General features: G+C 38.6%; 1 protein-coding gene across 1 annotated transcript in view; it reads left to right on the forward strand.

The window, feature by feature from the left end:
• Positions 1-17,629, forward strand: part of grik3 (glutamate ionotropic receptor kainate type subunit 3) — a 121,517-nt gene extending 103,888 nt beyond the window's left edge. Inside the window, exons 12-16 of the mRNA XM_072679740.1 lie at positions 1,198-1,316; positions 5,913-6,130; positions 8,783-9,008; positions 9,595-9,845; positions 12,217-17,629. Coding sequence (XP_072535841.1) covers positions 1,198-1,316; positions 5,913-6,130; positions 8,783-9,008; positions 9,595-9,845; positions 12,217-12,645 — 1,243 coding nt within the window. The 3' untranslated portion in view covers positions 12,646-17,629. The remainder of the gene's footprint in view (positions 1-1,197; positions 1,317-5,912; positions 6,131-8,782; positions 9,009-9,594; positions 9,846-12,216) is intronic.
• Positions 17,630-17,961: the final 332 nt, after the last annotated feature.

Raw genomic sequence — 17,961 nt, forward strand, 5'->3', positions numbered from 1 at the left:
ATCTGCGGTCTGAATTAATAACTGCTCCGCACTTTAATTGGCTGTATGAAGCTTGCCTTGGTAGCTTTAGTTAGGTAGTGTTTTCCAGACTGGCTAGCTCGTCCTCTTATCACAAGATGCTACCAAGCTGGGTGGGTGAAGGCTAGCATGTGTTACTTGTTGATGGCACATGAAGCCAGCCAACTACTAGGAGAACGCTATACCAGCTAATCAGCATCTGGGTTAGCTTGCCTTTAGCGATGAGGTAGAGGACGGGCCTACCCACCCAGAGATTAAGGCCTATTGTGCTGTCTTGGACTCCTTGCCACGGATGACTGTGGGGGTGGGGGGTGGTAAGTGTTACAACCCTAAAGATTTCTGATTCAGCAGCAGGAATTACTAACAAAGTATATTTCATTTGTGGTTTATTCTGAACAAAAACTAGTTGGTAACCACTTACATCTAAATACAACAAGCATGACTAGAAGTGAATAGCAGTGAACAGAAGCGAATAGCCATGTAACATTAGTGAAAGCCTCAGGACACTTATCCAATAAAAACAGTGTAGCCTTTGATTAAATCTTTAAACACACAAAAAACACTTCATTAAATCAATTAACACACGCATGTACTCTATTAAAAAGCAATTTGGCTAAATATTGAATGATGGGTATGTGATAATAGAGGCTTAGAAAGCAAAAGTTTTGTAGTGTAAAAAGGATTTGGATTTGTAGCAATATTGTACTTTACAGCACTGCAAAGTCTCTTTAGACATATATATTCTGTAGAATAATTCATGTATCATTGGTGGGAATTGTGCCAATACTGTTTTATTAGTGGGATGTCGATGTCTGAAATGTGTTCAATTGGGTGTAAATATGGAAACCGAACCATCACATTCTGCTGTACATGCACAGTCTGGGGAGATCAGGAAGAGACAGCTTAGCTATCACCTACCAGAATCAAACTCTGTATCATCTGACTAAATGATCTCATTTTATCCTACCCTTGCTGATGCAATCTCTACCTGCCGCTGTGAAAATATGCAAAGATAATGCAGGAATTTAATTCGAACAAAATCAGATAGCTTGAAAATTCATTTCATTAAAATTGATGGAGTGTCTCATGCTACTAGACTAATTGGTCATAAAATGAAATTAGTAGAAGAGGTTATGCTTTGTTGCACAGGGATAATGCCCGCGCGTTCTTTTGCCGCAGATTCAGCCCGTACGAATGGTACGACGCCCACCCATGTAACCCCAGCTCTGATGTGGTGGAGAACAACTTCACGCTGCTCAACAGCTTCTGGTTTGGCGTGGGCTCCCTCATGCAGCAAGGTAAAGTACTACCATACATCTCTATCTCTCCAGCCACTCCAAGCGTGCTTATAACACCCCTTCAAACAGAACTTTAGCTGACAGCGGTATGAGCTGGTGGCTGCTTCCAGCACAGCCCTTCTTATCAAGAGCATGTGGAATTCAGGCTTCCATCACAGAAGAAAGATGTTGTCATGCTCCTTGGCAGTGCAGGGAGGAGGAAAGGTGTCAGACAGCTGTCACATGCTCTGGCAGGTTGGACGGATATCAGTATATTTTGTTTCCATGAAGCTCAGCTTCCGTCAGAGACCATCTTCATGTTGTTGGCATGGAGCTGAGGTTAGGATCAAACTGCGCAAAAGACTGTGACTCTGCTTTGGTATTATGCTGACACACTGCAGAGAAACCTTTCAAATCTGCTCCATCTAGATTACCACACACCCCAGAAAAATATCAGGACATGCACTCTTAAAAAGTAAAAGTGCTTCAAATGGTTATTTGAACGACGTCAAAGAAAGAAGAACCATTTTGGGTTCAGTAAAGAACCATTTTTGTAATAAAGATACAGCATGTGAGGATAAAGAACCTTTACATCAAGTGAACATGTTTAAACCTTAAAAAAAAAGTGAAGTTCACACTTCACATCTCTATTCCAAAAATGGTTATTTATGGAACCTAAAGTGGTTCTTCTATGGCATTTGTAGCACTTTTATTATTATTATTATTTTTTGAAAATTTTTATTTCTAATTTTACCCTCAGTTTGGTAAGGCTAATTGTCCAATCCCTGGTAATGTGAACTCCCCCTATCACTAACAATGCCCCAAACACACTAGCTTATCTCCTCCACCACATGTAAAGGCAGCATCGGTAGGCAGCCAGCACACTCAAGGAAGATCACAAGGGAAGCGCTGGTCCTCAGTTCCTGTGCTGACCAACATCACGCTAGGAGGACATGCCATCAACCCACCCCTGAGAGAGCTAGGGCAATTGTGCTCTCTCTGACTTGGGCTGCTGATGGCAAGCAGCGTTACCCAGGATTCCAACCAGGCAATCACTCTAAGCCAGCACTTTTATTTTTAAGTGTTAAAGCGATTCAGTTATACTCTACCAACTCTTCAGAAGGCTGATAGAGACTTTCTTTATGAACAATACAATATGTTCTGTACTAACTTTTCATTGAATTCATATTCATTTTTTTAATTATAATAAAATATTCCCTCTTGCACTTGTGTACACGCCATGGTATGGATTGAAAGTGTGGAACCTGCAGTTCTGACTGAATTGCTCTGCTTGTTCTAATGAGCTATGAGTAAGAAATAATTAATATCGACTTGCAAAATGCCTTTGTTGTTGCCAGCGATAGCAGTGACTTCTAAGGGCTAATGATGATAATATTTGATTAGTACAATTTGTTTCATGTTTCTTGGGGAAATCATTTTAGCCAAGTTTTCAACATTAAACTTGGTTGACAAAAAAAAAGCTTTTCTTTTAACACAGTATGTAATCATTACTGTCTGCCTCTCCAAACATATTTGCCTGAATACCATTTTAATTCTTTTCTTTTCCCTCTGCACTTTGTTTCAGCCTCATGAAATTAGTGAAGGAGGGAAGCTATTAGAGGCACACAGGCCTGATGCTGTTGTTCCCCGTACCCCTCACAGGCACACATTAGCAAATGATGCCCCCAAAACGAAGCAGGCATAATAAAGTAGGCAGGGGAGATAGAACGAGTAATGAAATGCTTAAGCTCATGTAAAGTGATGAACGGAGACTTCTCTGTGGTAAATCTCTGGCTGTGAGGATCGCAAATGTGGGAAGCAATTCACTATGAGTGCCTTACTTCTGTACCCTTAAAATGCCTGGAATTCCTATCAATTTACCACTGTTTACAGACACACGTAGTTCAAAAGTATTGCCACTGCTTATGGAAAGCATAGAGGCGAAGTCAATAAGAAACACCCACATGATATTTCGGAGTCCCGTCGTGTTTCACATTTCTCCCTGCTCCCTGGCAACCATGTTTATTAGGTCCTAGCAGCCAGTGAGCCTCACTTCCCCACTTCTCGTTCCACATCTTTCCCCAGATTTCTTGTTGTTGTTGTTGTTGTTGTTGTTGTTGTTGTTGTTGTTTTTGCTGTTGCTGCCACTGCTCCTCTTGCTCCTCTCCGATGTTTTAACAGGAGATCCATTTAAGCGCTTCCTTTTAAACTTGAATTCACAAAGACCTGAGATTGCTCTCTGAAATGAGGCAAGAGTTTCGTAGTGTTGTTTTTTTTTACTAAGAAGCCAAAGTCTTTTTTTAAAGCAGCTCTGTTTTAACTGTCATGGATGTTTCCTCCAAGTAGGGGTACATTCACTTGCAGCAGTGTAATTTTGTAAAGATGCAAATAATGGTGTTTGTGAATAGAGTGTGACAGTCAGTTTGTGTCTAATCTTTCATCTTGATGGGAGAGAGAGAGAAAAAAATATCTACATCAGGATTAAGAGCATGGAAAGACACTGAAGTATATTTTTCATACACAGCAGTGCTATAGTGTTGACGACCATGTGTCGGATGGTGAAGACCTGTTCTCCTCCTTTATTTATCCAGGATAACTGTGTATAACTAAATCTAAAGCAAATGCTCTTTTACATGAAATTGCTTTCATGCAAATACTTGTATCTACATTTTTACTGTTTGAATCTGGTTAAATGTGAATCTGGCAGATGTTCTTGACATTGTGTCAGAATGTTTTGAATAGACCAATAGAAATGCTCTAAAATAGAATAAAATCTTTTTACATTTATTTCAATCTAAAGTTAAGTTTTTTCCTTTTTGTCATTAAGGAAATACATTTTTTGCATGGTAATGGCAATATATACATACTGAAAAATAAAGGTGCTTTAGAGGGTTTTTTAATAGAAGAATCATAGAAAAATATTGATGCATGAGCATGACAAACCTTTTTATTATAAACATGGTTCTACACGAAACCTTTTATGGCATCACTTAAGGATCAGGATTTTAATAGATGCACCATAGTATGCTACCTATCTACCTGCCTATCTATCTGTCTACCTGTCTGTCTGTCTGTTTATTACTTCTTTTGTATGTAAAAAAAAAAAAATCATACAAATGTTTAAATGTGTGACATCTAGGAGTGGAGTATATGACAATGTGTTATGATTATTGTGATACAGTATCATAGTATGCTTTTCTCATCATATCAGTTCGTAAAGAACACTGGCTGCATGCGTCATTGCCATAAGAGCATAATAGTTCTATTTTTTGCTATATTGTTTTTTGTTTATTGTTTTTTGTTTATATTTTTGCTTATGTATGTATGTGCGAGTGTGTGTCTGTTTGTACTAATATACATATAATTCTAATACACAGTTATACAGAAATATTTACATATGTGTAAATATTTGCATTTGTTCTTTTTTTTCGGTCTGTTTTTATTTTTGTTTTTATTTATTTATTTTTGTGTAGTTTGTTGAAATTGTCAATCATATTCCTCTTTCGCTACTCTGTGGAAGCGTTGGCTGCAGCTGATGATTCTCGTGGGGCTTTCGGAATGCTACGCTAAAACTGATAATGATAGAAAAACAGGGCATTGCGCTTACTACCACCCCCCCACACACACACCCCCAGCCCCACAGAGAGCAGTTCCCAGCCGGGTGCCGATTAGCAACTTACCGCCCCTACTCTTTTATGGAAATGAGCAGATGTTTAGATTCAGCATTACAGCAGTAAATCTGGCAGACGGTTCAGTGCTATTGTGTCTTTATACATCAGCGTTTTTTGTTTTTTTTTCCTCCAGCCTAGTTGTACATGGATATATACACAAAACGTTAGGCGCTATATGTTTGTAAAATCAGAACATGAAGGACACTAGTTTATGCATCAGGCATGCAGGGTGCGCATAAATATGCTGCAGGCCATTAGGTGCAGTGGACAGGGCTCTCTTTGAGTGCAGCATGTTCTCTGCTAATACAGGGCAGAAGCTTTTAATGGAAATGATGGCATTCCATGGTAGCTTTTGGAGCACATGAATGTTGCATGAAAATACATTACATACTGCATTCTGTTTAATAGGAAAATCAAATATTATTGTTTATGCTGCTGTTAGAATTTCTAAAGTCATTAGGAGCATTGTTTTTTGGATCAGTATCGGGTAGTTTTCTATACTATGAAGGCTTTTCTGTACTTAAAGATGCATCTTTCCAAAAACAGATATATATATAGATGGACATTCTGTATTTGCATTTCAGTTTGGTAGTCTTCTCACATTCTTTCACCTTCCTTTCACTCAGTACTGCGTTAAAAAAACAACTTCTATTACTCGTAGATCCAGTTAAAGGCATTTTATGAAATTTTATTTGCACTTCAGACTATTTCTTCTTGCCAGATTCTTCGATATGTCCTATTGATTTTCCCTGCATTCTTTTTTTGGCATGAGCAAGTTAAAACAAATATGCAACATCCATCTCCTGGCACTTAATTTAGGGCCCTGATGCTGGCTGTGTTTCAATGCTTGACACCACTGTTAAATCAGGGTTGTGGTCTGCTGCTGTTATTGCTGCACTTAAAAGTTGGTGCACAAGATCATAATCAACTATTGATTCCACCTCAGGTTCTGAGCTGATGCCCAAAGCACTCTCCACGCGAATCATAGGAGGCATCTGGTGGTTCTTCACCCTCATCATCATCTCCTCCTACACAGCCAACCTGGCCGCCTTCCTCACCGTGGAGAGAATGGACTCGCCTGTTGACTCGGCTGACGACCTGGCCAAACAGACCAAGATTGAGTATGGCGTAGTAAAAGATGGAGCTACGATGTCATTCTTCAAGGTACAAGGTCTTCTTCACGTAAATGCAAGGCATTTCTTTGTGAAACAGAAAGACTTGATGTGAATTTTAATGTGTCAAGGGATATAAAAATGTACAAAGCTTGTTTTCACGCTGGCAATAATAACATGTTGATGGATGCTTGCTGATTGGTTGCATTTCACTGGCACCGAGTTGAAGAACAGCAGGATGTTATCAAAGGATTTTTTGAATCATAACTTTAGTCAACTTTTCAAAAACGCTAGCTTTTTTCTTCTTGTGCTGAGTAAAAAATCAATACAGACTTTTTTTCATGCCTTTTTTTTTACCCATTTCTAGTTGGATCATAATTCCCACTGAAGTATTCCTCAATAATTCTTCCTTGTTGCAAAGTTTCATATTTTCCCTACAGGATTATACATGAATTATTTTCTTTTCCTCTGCAGACAAACCAGAAATTTCACAATGAAGGATACAGAAATAAAGTATGTTTTCCTTAGACTGATCATCAAATATTTATAAATTCAGGCAGGATATTTTTCTGTGGTTTTTGGTGCGCTAATTCTACATGTATAAATTGACACTGTCACGCAAGAACCTTGTATCTCCAAAACGTATTTCTATTGGTCAGTTATGTCAATTTCTATTGACATAAAGCTTTGTCAAAAACCTGTCAAAATTCTAATTGTCAAAAAAAGAAAAACTGCAAAAAAAGGAGATACAAGGTTTTTGCATGATAGTGACAATATGTTTTTATTTATTATTTGCATTTTTGTTTTATGCTTTCCCCTCCACATGCTTCCCCATAAGCCTGTTTTGTACCATACCTCAGCATTTTTAAAGTGAATTATGTCAAGGAACTGACTGATTTCTACAGTGAGCACATCTAAAAATACAGAGGTACCCCAGTCATAGCTCGCCTTTCCAAGGGAAATTGGATGTCTGACTGTGGGTGATTTAAATGGAGCTTTATATGTCTGTGCACACCATTTGTTCCCACTCTATCACATTCTATTTTCAGTCTGATCAAGTAAAATGCTACGATTCTTGGAGTGCAGTGCATGATTGCAGTATCAAAAAACAAGAAGATTAGAGAGACAGGTGTTAGCAATTAAACCATCACTGCTGTCAGTTCCTCCTCATTAGCATCGAGAGGAGTAACGAGCTTGACTGGTGCAGATGAGTTAAAGAGATGTAGTCAAAAACTTTGGCCGCGGAAAGTCTCTAAAAGCCAAACTTAAGATCGTCTCAGTGAACCTAAAACATGGAATGTTAATTTAACATTTTATTGAGTGTAATCAAAGAGCGCTCACATCCTGTAATTCTCTTGTGTGAATTCAGATGCTTGATGGAATTGAGCCAGTAATTATCTGTGATTAGCTATGGTAGCTAACGTGACCTCCTTGTAGAATAGCATGAAATGCCATTTAAACTCCCTGCAAATCAAGTAGGGCTCTATTAATCCAACACAGCGTAGCCTTTTTTCCTAGATTAAAGATGATTTTCTTTTCTTTTCTTTTTTCTTCCGCTTACCTACCTTTCACCATGTCATTATGCGCAGGAAGTCAAGCAAAGCAAGGGTGAGAATAGATTATGAATGCATTAATACAGAGGAAAAGAGAAAGGAAGCTGTTTGAATCTCTGTGTCAGGGATGTTGTTCTGTTGCTTATTCATTCTTAAGGAGTCCAAGGCTCAAGCCAATTCCCAGCCACTTTCAATTATCCTGTGAGACACCAGGGAAAACAGCATTTGAGGGAGGGAAAGAATAACAGGTGCTCAAGGTTAACAGAACAATGTCAACAACAGCAGTGCGTAGTGCCGAGTTGGAAAATCTCACAGTAATGGAGCCAAAGCCCAGGAGAAACTAAATGCTCATTTGAGTCATCTGTGTGACTGTGTGTGTATGTCTGTCTCTCTGTCTATCTGTCTATCGGTCTACTTGCACGCATTGTAGTTACCTACTGAAGGTCTGCACTTATTGCTAATGTGTATGAGAGGATACATTCTTAGAAATAAAGGTGCTTCTAAAGTTTCTTTGAGTGATGCCATAGAGATGCCATTTTTGGTTCCATAAAGGACCATGGGTGTCACATAGAGATGTGTGAGTGTGAAAAGTCTTTGAATTGGTGAAGAACCTTTATATTAAGAGAATGTTCTTTAAGCCTGTAAAATGTTCTTCACACTCACACATCCATCCAAAAATGATTCTTTATGGAACCAAAAATGGTTCTCCAATGGCCTCGCTCATAGAGTTAGTGTTCCAGTAGTGATGCTGTTGGCTTCTTGCACAAGTCATTATGGAGTTCCTTTGTCTTTTACAGCCTTTTTTCATATTTTAAGTGCATTCATTACTCAGTTCAGAAGGTCTTGCCTTAATCCTGCATTTGTTACTCCAATCCATTGGGGCAACGTCTGGCTCCTGCCTCCTCCAGCATATATGTGTGAATCTGTAACAAATTCTGGCCAAGCAGTATTGTTAAATGCCTTAAACAAGCACACAGCTGTGCAGACTCCAGCATGTCTGGTACAGCTGGTACAGCTGGTACAGCGGGTTGCATAGTGACAGGGAAGACGAGAAGATGGGAGAGTGGCCAATAGTTTCCTCAGAGGCTGAAATGCCAAATGATGCCAAATGATTTGCCTTTTTTTTCTTTTTTTCTTTTTCGTTTCTCCAGAAATCCAGAGTATCAACATTTGAGAAGATGTGGGCCTTCATGAGCAGCAAGCAGAGCACATCACTTGTCAAGTCCATTGAAGATGGCATCCAAAGGGTCCTGAAGTCTGACTATGCCCTGCTAATGGAGTCTACCACCATTGAGTATGTGACTCGCAGGAACTGTAACCTAACCCAAGTTGGAGGCATTATTGACAGCAAGGGCTATGGCATTGGTACCCCCAAAGGTAACACTGCACATAACACCACATCAACACTTTTTGTGTACAGATCTGTAGGTCTGCCCGATGTGACATGTTCATGTTCAAATAAGAAGCAGCCCACCTTTAACCCTTATTTATTTGTTTGTTTGTCCGTATTATTTATACACTGCCATTTCTTACCCAAGGTCGCTTTACAAAGACTTAGAAGCCTAGACATATTACTGTTGTGCTGCTATATAATTTAAGTGCAATTATGTATTTATTATTGTCACACAAAAAAATCAGATATCTCCAAAACTTTACAGAAGCAGCTTTACAGAAGAGCGAAAATCTTTCTTGAATTTTAATTGAAGTCAGTAAATAAAGACAGAAAAATGCAAGGTTTTTACAAGACAACAAAATATATTATACAATTCATTACATTTGATTTATATGCTGTATTAGCAAGTTTATTATATTAGTACACACAGCAAAAATGTACCTAATTAACACAACTGTAATATTGAAAGTTTAATATCAGCATATTCCAGGATTTCTCTGCTTATGTATTTATTTAAATATGCTCAATGTTTATTCTTTATAATTTAGCCCCTGTACTTTTGTCCTGCAGGCTCTCCATACAGGGACAAGGTAACCATAGCCATTTTGAGTTTGCTGGAGGACGGACGTCTGCACATGCTGAAGGAGAAGTGGTGGAGTGGAAGCAGCTGTCAAGAAGATGAGCGTTATGAAGCAGGCCCAATGGGCATCCAGAACCTCGGTGGCATCTTCATCGTCCTGGCTTCAGGCCTGGTGCTCTCCGTCTTTGTGGCTATAGGGGAGTTCATCTACAAGCTCCGGAAAACAGCAGAGCGTGAACAGGTGAGTCACGATTCATTGGAAGGTTGTGGCTAATTTTCGTGACTTAGCAGCTCTGCTTCTGGAGATCTACGGAAGCCCTGCTAATAGAATCTCCTACTGAAGTCTGCAGGAGGGTAGATCTTCAGAAGCAGAGCTGGTAAGGAGTTTGAAGTAATATGTAAAAACAGCCTGTTTTAAATAGTCTATAATGTCACATGAACCATCTAATTTACATATCTCCTCCTATTTAGCCTACCACAATTTAGCCCCGCCCATTCGTACTGCAGTCCACACAAGTGTTTCAGCTTTGAGAGCTTTTTGAATAAGGCAGCCAATCAGAACAAAGCACAGCTACCTTTTTTCTGTCTTACTTTTGTTTAATTTAAGAGATAAAGAGAGGTTGGAAAATGATAAAATTATGATAATTTTTTTAACATGAAGATGCATACAAGTTGTATATGGATCTTAAGGACAAATATAAAGTACAGGAAAATTTTGGAAATGGGCACTTTAAAGTTTAATAAGCTTCCACATAATGTAAAGGTTGGTTTTCCTAAGGCCAAGTGAATTTGATTACCTTTTGTCTTCACAATAGCTTCAGTATTTGTTGGAAAATTTGATAACAGATTTTGAATAATTCATAATGCTTGCAGTCATGTCATCATGTTTAACAGTTGGAAACAGGCAATGCTGGCAGTGTCAACAAAAAAGTTCTTCAGATATACAGTTATGACAGAAAATTGTCAGAGTCAGTGGTGCATCATAATTGTATGTTTATAAAGTGTTTTATTATTCACATTTGATGAATTATAATGACAGGCCGCTCAAGTATCAGCCGTCTCTAAACATCACTGAAGTGCACCATCAAAATGTGTGAATATTGCCTGTAGCCTCATGATTAAATGATTAATTGTTTTTATTGTAGATTGTATTGTATTTTGTTGTATTAGCAATATGACAAGCTGTTCAGTAATTCTGTGTTGTTGGAGCAAGATTGTTCTGCACTTTTCATGTTGGAACTAGCAGGCCTAAGCATTATAATCCTATGACATGGGGTATTGTTGTGTGATTTTAGACTTTTCAGTCATCGGCCAATGCCAGTAACTCTCATATATTTACTCATACCAACACAGATACTGAGATTTTATTTTTATTTCAGTAATATGGATGATAACATTAGTTTACATATCAATATGGACAATCTCCTAATAAATATGGTAGGTTATCCAGTGATATTTGGATTGCACTGCATTGCAGTTTATTAATGCATCAGTATGTCCAGTCTACTACAAATGTCTACAAATGGTGATTGTAAGTAATGAACTGCTGTAAGTGGTTGGCTACCATTGTTGTGTATGTGTTAAGCACCAGAGTGAGTGCATTTTGGCTTAATTTGAAGTGTACTGAAGGGTGCTTTTTTGGTGTTGACCTACGGACATGTGGACATTCCTACTGCCTACTGACTTACTGACACACTCACTGACTGACTGACTTATTAGTGACTTACTCACTTAATTTTTCCTAGTCAGCTGTTTGTTTCTTTAATGTTATCCATTTCTAAACTGCATCTAAGCCACAGACTCAACGGTTAGAGTGTAGTATTCACCGTGAAGCATGCCTTTTGATCAGATTTGCCAATTGTTCTAGCAATTGAAAAACAGAATGTCTCTGTACCCTTGATATACCAGTCCTTAACTTTCCCTTTACTTACCCTTCAATGACCGATTATCATGAGAAATGTAGTGATAGTAGGATAGAAGGTTTTTCCAGTAGTTAAAGAGTAGTGTGAGGTCAGAGGCTCACTCTACTTGAATGATGTTCTCTTTTTTTCAGTTTTAGTCTCTCTACATTTTGACAAATCACACTTGTGAATATGAGTAAAATGAATTATATCCTGTGTCATTATCCAAGTTTGATATATCATCTGCTCTGTGAACCAAGAGAAGGTGTCCACATGGTGCTATTGCTCATGTCAAAGCTTATATCTTAAGGGAAGCACTTAAAAACAACATTTTGTGATTACCCGCAGTCTGTAATTCCAATGTTTCTTTTCTTGAAGTGGATTATTATTAATTGTAGCATGGAAAATGAATCCCTGGTTAGTTATAGCATATGTCAGGATGAAACAGGGAGCAGTAGTGCATTTGCCAATTATCGTACGACAAAAGGTTGCACCGGACATGGCCTTAAAGGTAATAGGGCAGAGCTTAAAAAATGACTAGAAAAATCATTTGCCATGGTGCCATGCCCAGTTAACCTCAATAAATGTTTCTTCCACTCCCCACAGTTAGTGCATTGACAGTATGGCCGTCACACTGATTGGACATGGGTGTACTTACTTCCTCTTTTGCTTTCTCCCTACCCCACCATGTCTCTTTTTTTCCCTCAAGAGGTCTTTCTGCAGTGCGGTGGTGGAAGAGATCAGACTGTCGTTCACGTGCGAGAGAAGAGTGAAGCACAGGCGGCACCACCAGCCGCCAGCCATGGCGAAGACGGACGCCGTGATCAACATGCACACCTTCAACGACCGTCGCCTGCCGGGAAAGGACAACATGAGCTGCAACACCGCGATGACGCCCGTGTTTCCATGACCTGCCTGGGGGACGGTCACCTACGGCACGTTCCCGGCGCCGCGCCCGACAGCAGGGACTACGGCTCCGAGATGATCACGGCATTCACCATCAACCGCAGAGACATTCGCAACCAGACGGCCAACCAGAACGGCGGCAGTAGCAGCAACCCAGGTAACGACCACATCCTCAAACCAATGTACCCCACCATGCCACTGAGGGAGGGAGGCCGGTCCGTGTCCTTCCTGTGAGGGAGCGCCAACCACGAAGCCAGAGCTGTCCGGCCCTGCGTCTGATGTTTATGTATGAAACACAAACACATGTTCACCATCTGTTCTCTGGAAATCGAAGGAGTCATCCCACCCATGTCCCCCATACTGAGAAAAAAAAGACAAGCATCTCATTGGAACAAATGAAATAAGAGAGAAAAGAGGCTTCGTTGAAGCATGGCAATAAATGAACTACAGACAGTGACAAGGGGTGTAGTTTTTTTCCCTAAAGTATCATTTATAGCACATTCAATTCATTTTGGAAACTCAGTGCTCTGACTATTTTTAAATTGGACTTTGTCGAAAAGCTGAGGGCCTTTGGCACTATTGGCAAGGGAACAGTTCTATGGGAGCGACATTACAGGCATGCTTTGGACCTTAAAGTTGGTTTCATTTGGGTTGCTAGTCTTGGCTAGTGGTAATATCTGCAGTTAGTTACAGTATGCGCAGCTCTAGATCTGCAAGTTCCAAGGAGACAACAGAGAAATGTGGTTTCCTCCCTGGTTCGCAGATTGAATGCACAAAACAAACAGGGTTGACATAACTCAAGCTAACAAAGCATATTGCCATTTAAATGAGCAGACTTGTTTTTTTTCTCCCTGAAATTAATAACGGTTCTGTATGTTGTGCCATGTCTTATCATAGTGCCAAGACTAAATTCAATTTGTTTGTGCTCTACATCGTACGTTGCCGCCAGATGTTTTGTACACATTAAATGATAATGAGATGACTGATTAACACAATAATTGCCAAAGATCTGTCCACTAAAATGAGTTAGATATCTGAATATACCATCCACTCTGAAACAGCAAAGGCTAAGACTGATGCAGTTGTGCTTGGCAAACCCGCTTATTGTGCATATTTGCATACCAATCCACATGCTTCACTTTACTGCAGTGCATCCTTTTTGCTTTTTGCTTACTTTTGCTTATCTTATATAAATATGATACAGTGTACCAGGTTTACCATACTTCAGGAAGCATAGAGACAGACATTTCAGTTACACACTGTATGTATTTTAGTGAGCTGCATTCTACCTTAAACATCTGCCCCCCTCCTTTTCAAATAGGGGCTAGATTTATACACATACACAACACTTTCATAATGTAGGCTATCAGAGTATATTCAGAATGTCCTGGGTATGCTGGTGATATAGTGGTGTTTCAAATATAACATTAGCATAGTATGTACCCATGCTTTTACTTGCATTCCGGTTTCCTTCCATCTATTTCTGTACTCGTTGCCTGGGTCCTTGAGTGAAGAGACTTGCAAAGTGGATGAAAAAGAAGAGATAAGTGGTCCTTGTGTTATCATTTACATGATGTACAATTTCAGAACCGGAAAGCATAATATGCTACATATCTGAAAATGTATGTCATCTTCAATCCAATTTTTTTTCATGACTTTCTAAATCCTCAAGATTTCTTTTGGTGTACATTTTCAGCCAGTATTTATAGATGCCGTAAAGAAGGTTTGGTGATCACAGTGAGTTACATCCTGTAAATAATCAGACAGTGACACCTTTATCGTTGTTTTTGTACTCTAGCACATTGGATTTGAAATGATACAATGGTAAAAAGGTTAAAATACAAAATTTCAGCTTTAATACTTTCTGTAGGCCTACATAATCCCCTTTTCAGCGGGCCGTAAGTAACTGGACACCTAAACAAAAACTTTAAATTGGCAAATTCAGTGCTCACATCCTTCACAATCCAAGATCTATAGACATTACTAGAAGCCAGGTATCTGCCCTGATGTCTCTCTTTCCTCTGCCAGCTCTGTAATGCAGCCAGTTCGCTTAGTGGATTTTAGGTTGGATGATTTACTTGCCCCTGAAAATGTCTCCAACTGCTTTAGCAGCATGTTTTGCATTACTGTCTTGCTGCAAGGTGAAGCACCATCTACTCGCTTTTTGAGGCATGTACTTGGATCCAGGACGCATCTGTATACTTCAGAATTCATTGTGCTGCTGTCATTGTTATCAGTAAAGACAAGTGAGCCAGTTCCATGGCATTCTGTCAGCCATACATGCACCTGCCACCATGCTTCACAGCTTTCTTTTTCCTACATACTTGCCTTTTTTTCATCACGTTTTACACATCTGTCCAAAAGAATCTGTCCCAGGACTTTTTTAGATTTTATTTTTTAGCAAAACATAACTTTGCATCAGCTAGTGTTTTAAAAGGTTTCACTTTACTGAACTGGCAGATGAGTCTACACTCTGGATAGGGCTGCACTATTCTGTCAACAGTTTCTAAAATCTGTTCAACAGTTTCTGCTCATATTATCCAGCACATCAAATGGTGCTTTCGGCACATTTAATGGGAATCTGAATAATCTCCTGCAGTTTTTCAGCTCATAATGGCCTGCTTTACTTGCACAGACACTTCTTTGGCCCGCTTGTTGAGCGACAACAGCAACAAACTTCAGATATTGAATCAGCTGTAGACTTTTTGCTAGCTCTCTTGAACATGATGCAACTCGATGCTAATGATGCAACGATCAGCTAAGAAACAATTGAGCACTTAAGTTGTGTCCGAAAATGGGGGTGGTCTATGTATAAAAAAGAGATTTGATTCCTATGCGGCTTCATGAACATAGATGTGAACATCCTTGAATGAAAGCTAACATTCTGCACTTTAACCTCACAGTCATGGTTTAGCAATCAAACACAAAGTGCTGGATGCAAATATTATGTTGCTGTCCAGTTACTTAAGGCATTCCCACAACGAACACAGTGTCCTTACCTTCACCTGTGCATGTATGTGTGTAAGAGAGGGCGTACATGCATGCATGCAGGTAAGTGTTTGAGTGCATTTCATCTGGCCAAGTTCTGTTCTGCTAAATGTCCTTGGCTCTTGCATAGCCTGTAGCTTATTCATTTTGCAGGTGTGAGCTAAAAGCTTTGTGGCAGTAGCTAGGCTTTTAGCTTGCTGTATCTGAGGCTGTGCTGCAGTCCAGTCTGCCAGGATGTCCACTGAAAGTAAGAACCTGACTCATTGCTGTCCGGTTTTGAGAATTCAGCGCAGCCTTGAGATTTGCTATTTTGGGTTTCCCAGAAATAGCCATTGGATGTTATAATAGGTAATTGGACAGAAAAATGGATGAAGGACCCTCTTTTTTTCAGCTTATTTCCCTTAGATAATGAGCAGAATAAGCGGCAGTTCCCATAGACTGCATTAGGCTAGGTTCAGTGTCAAAGGTTCCCCTAGTTTGTTGTGTAGATGTGACAAACCATACAAATGACCAGTGTTAGCATTATGAGATGTAGGTGCTAAGAGTCTTCACTTGCTGCCTTTTCAGGTAGCACAAAAGACTGCATACCTCTGTGAGGTAAATATAAAGGACAGTGTCAAAAGCATTTTGCGTTCTTTTTATTGGAGGTAACATACTGATCAAAATAACTCCAATTCATGTGATTTGGTGTTGACTCGGTGAAAGCTCATTGTGTAAGTGTAATTTAAATTCAGTGTAATTTTAACACCCTCTTGCAAAGTAGACTATATATTAGATGAAAAGGAAAATTACTGTATTTTGCTAAACACTGATTTTTACCTGTACATTTTTTTTCTCTTCCTTTTATTTCCCAGCACCATTCCTCTTTATAATCTGACAAATACTGTATCAGAAATTGTACATGCGTTTTGTAGTATAGGATCTGTTCTATGGCTATACTTAAGGTGGATTTAGAGGACAATGATATTATCTCTAAACCTTATTACCCAAGACACCGATTCATTAACAGCAGGGTGATATCAACCCAGATACCAATATCAAGTGAACAAAGAAAACAGTTTGATGTATGTATCCCCTTTTTTAAATACATAAATAAATAAAGAAAAGAAAACTAATGTATTCATATCAAGTGTATGTAAATAAAGAATAGTATTTGATTCTCAGAGCAGTAGCTGTGATTGCTTTAGAGGAAGGTATGATTTATCATAATTTCTCTCACTCTCCTTCAGCACCATTTGTGGCTCTTTGGATTAGCGTTAACTTATGTTGCACAGATCTTCACCTGTTTCTGGTTGAAAACTAATGTGATTACAATATGGGATAATGCCTTTATTCCAAGATATCCCTGTACTGAAGTCTACAAATAACAGAATGGATACCAAACAACATTTGAACATATATAAATAAATTCAACTAAATTTGTTGAAAATAAAATAAAAATAAATAGACTAAACATTTCTTTACACTTATTATCACCAGATATTGTGGTACTATGAGCATTTTGCGATTTTTGTAAGATATAAGCATAATTATCCTTACACTGTGAGAAATTAAATTCATAATTTTAATGTACCCTGTACATTGCCAGTGTGAAGACCACGTTGACCATATATTTCTCTATACTTTATGAACCGAATATTATAAAAGTATCACCTTTTCTTTTATTTGTTCTGTATTGATTGCAACTTAACATAGAACATTTAGTTTGGGTATTTGAATTAGTCCTATTTATGGAGCATAAACCTCTATTTTATAAAAAAAACTAAATGAATAAGCAATGTGAATACTGTTGTTTTGCAAAAATTATATGAAACAAAAGAAAATAAAACAGACTTTTACAGAATGTGTGCTCCATTAAGATTTTTCCTTTGGTGACGGTTACGTTCACTTTATTTGACTTTTTTGTGCAGGGGTGGGTGTTGCACTACAATTAGGAAACATGTATATCATACAGCTGATCTCATGGTGCCGCCCAGGGTTTTATTTGTGAAGATGAAAAATTTCTATGAATATAGTTTTTTGTAATGTTTTGTATTTTCTTTTATTAGTAATAGTATGTGTTGAGAGAAAATAAATAGTATATCTGATAATGACGAAAAGGGAGGCTTATGAAGACAGGAGAGTGAGTGAATTATTTTTTTCTTTTGACACACTGTGAATAATTCAATTGTACAGATTGCTGTATGGGTTATATGCTTTTGAAATTTTGAATAAAAATATATTAAATATTTTTGTTAGTGATGGTATCCTGAATTGAATCAGCATGGGCTGACGAAGCAGGTAAGCACTGTATCGTAAAGACAAAATACCAACACAACATGTACCATCCTAAAATGCCTATCATCAAGTGAGATAGCTGTGTAACATGCAAAACTGCCAAAGTAAAGGAAAACACAAAATGTCAGGGATTCCACCTGAACTAATAAACATACTCCAATAACTTGCTTGTAGAGTAATATAAATTTTCAAGGTGAAAAAGTCATTGACATTAATATAGCTACATAATATAAATTGGTATCCTTTAAAACTGCAGGTTTATGTTCTAATTGCTGATTTAAAGCT

Source organism: Salminus brasiliensis, chromosome 5 (assembly GCF_030463535.1).
Source record: "Salminus brasiliensis chromosome 5, fSalBra1.hap2, whole genome shotgun sequence".
Taxonomy (NCBI): domain Eukaryota; kingdom Metazoa; phylum Chordata; class Actinopteri; order Characiformes; family Bryconidae; genus Salminus; species Salminus brasiliensis.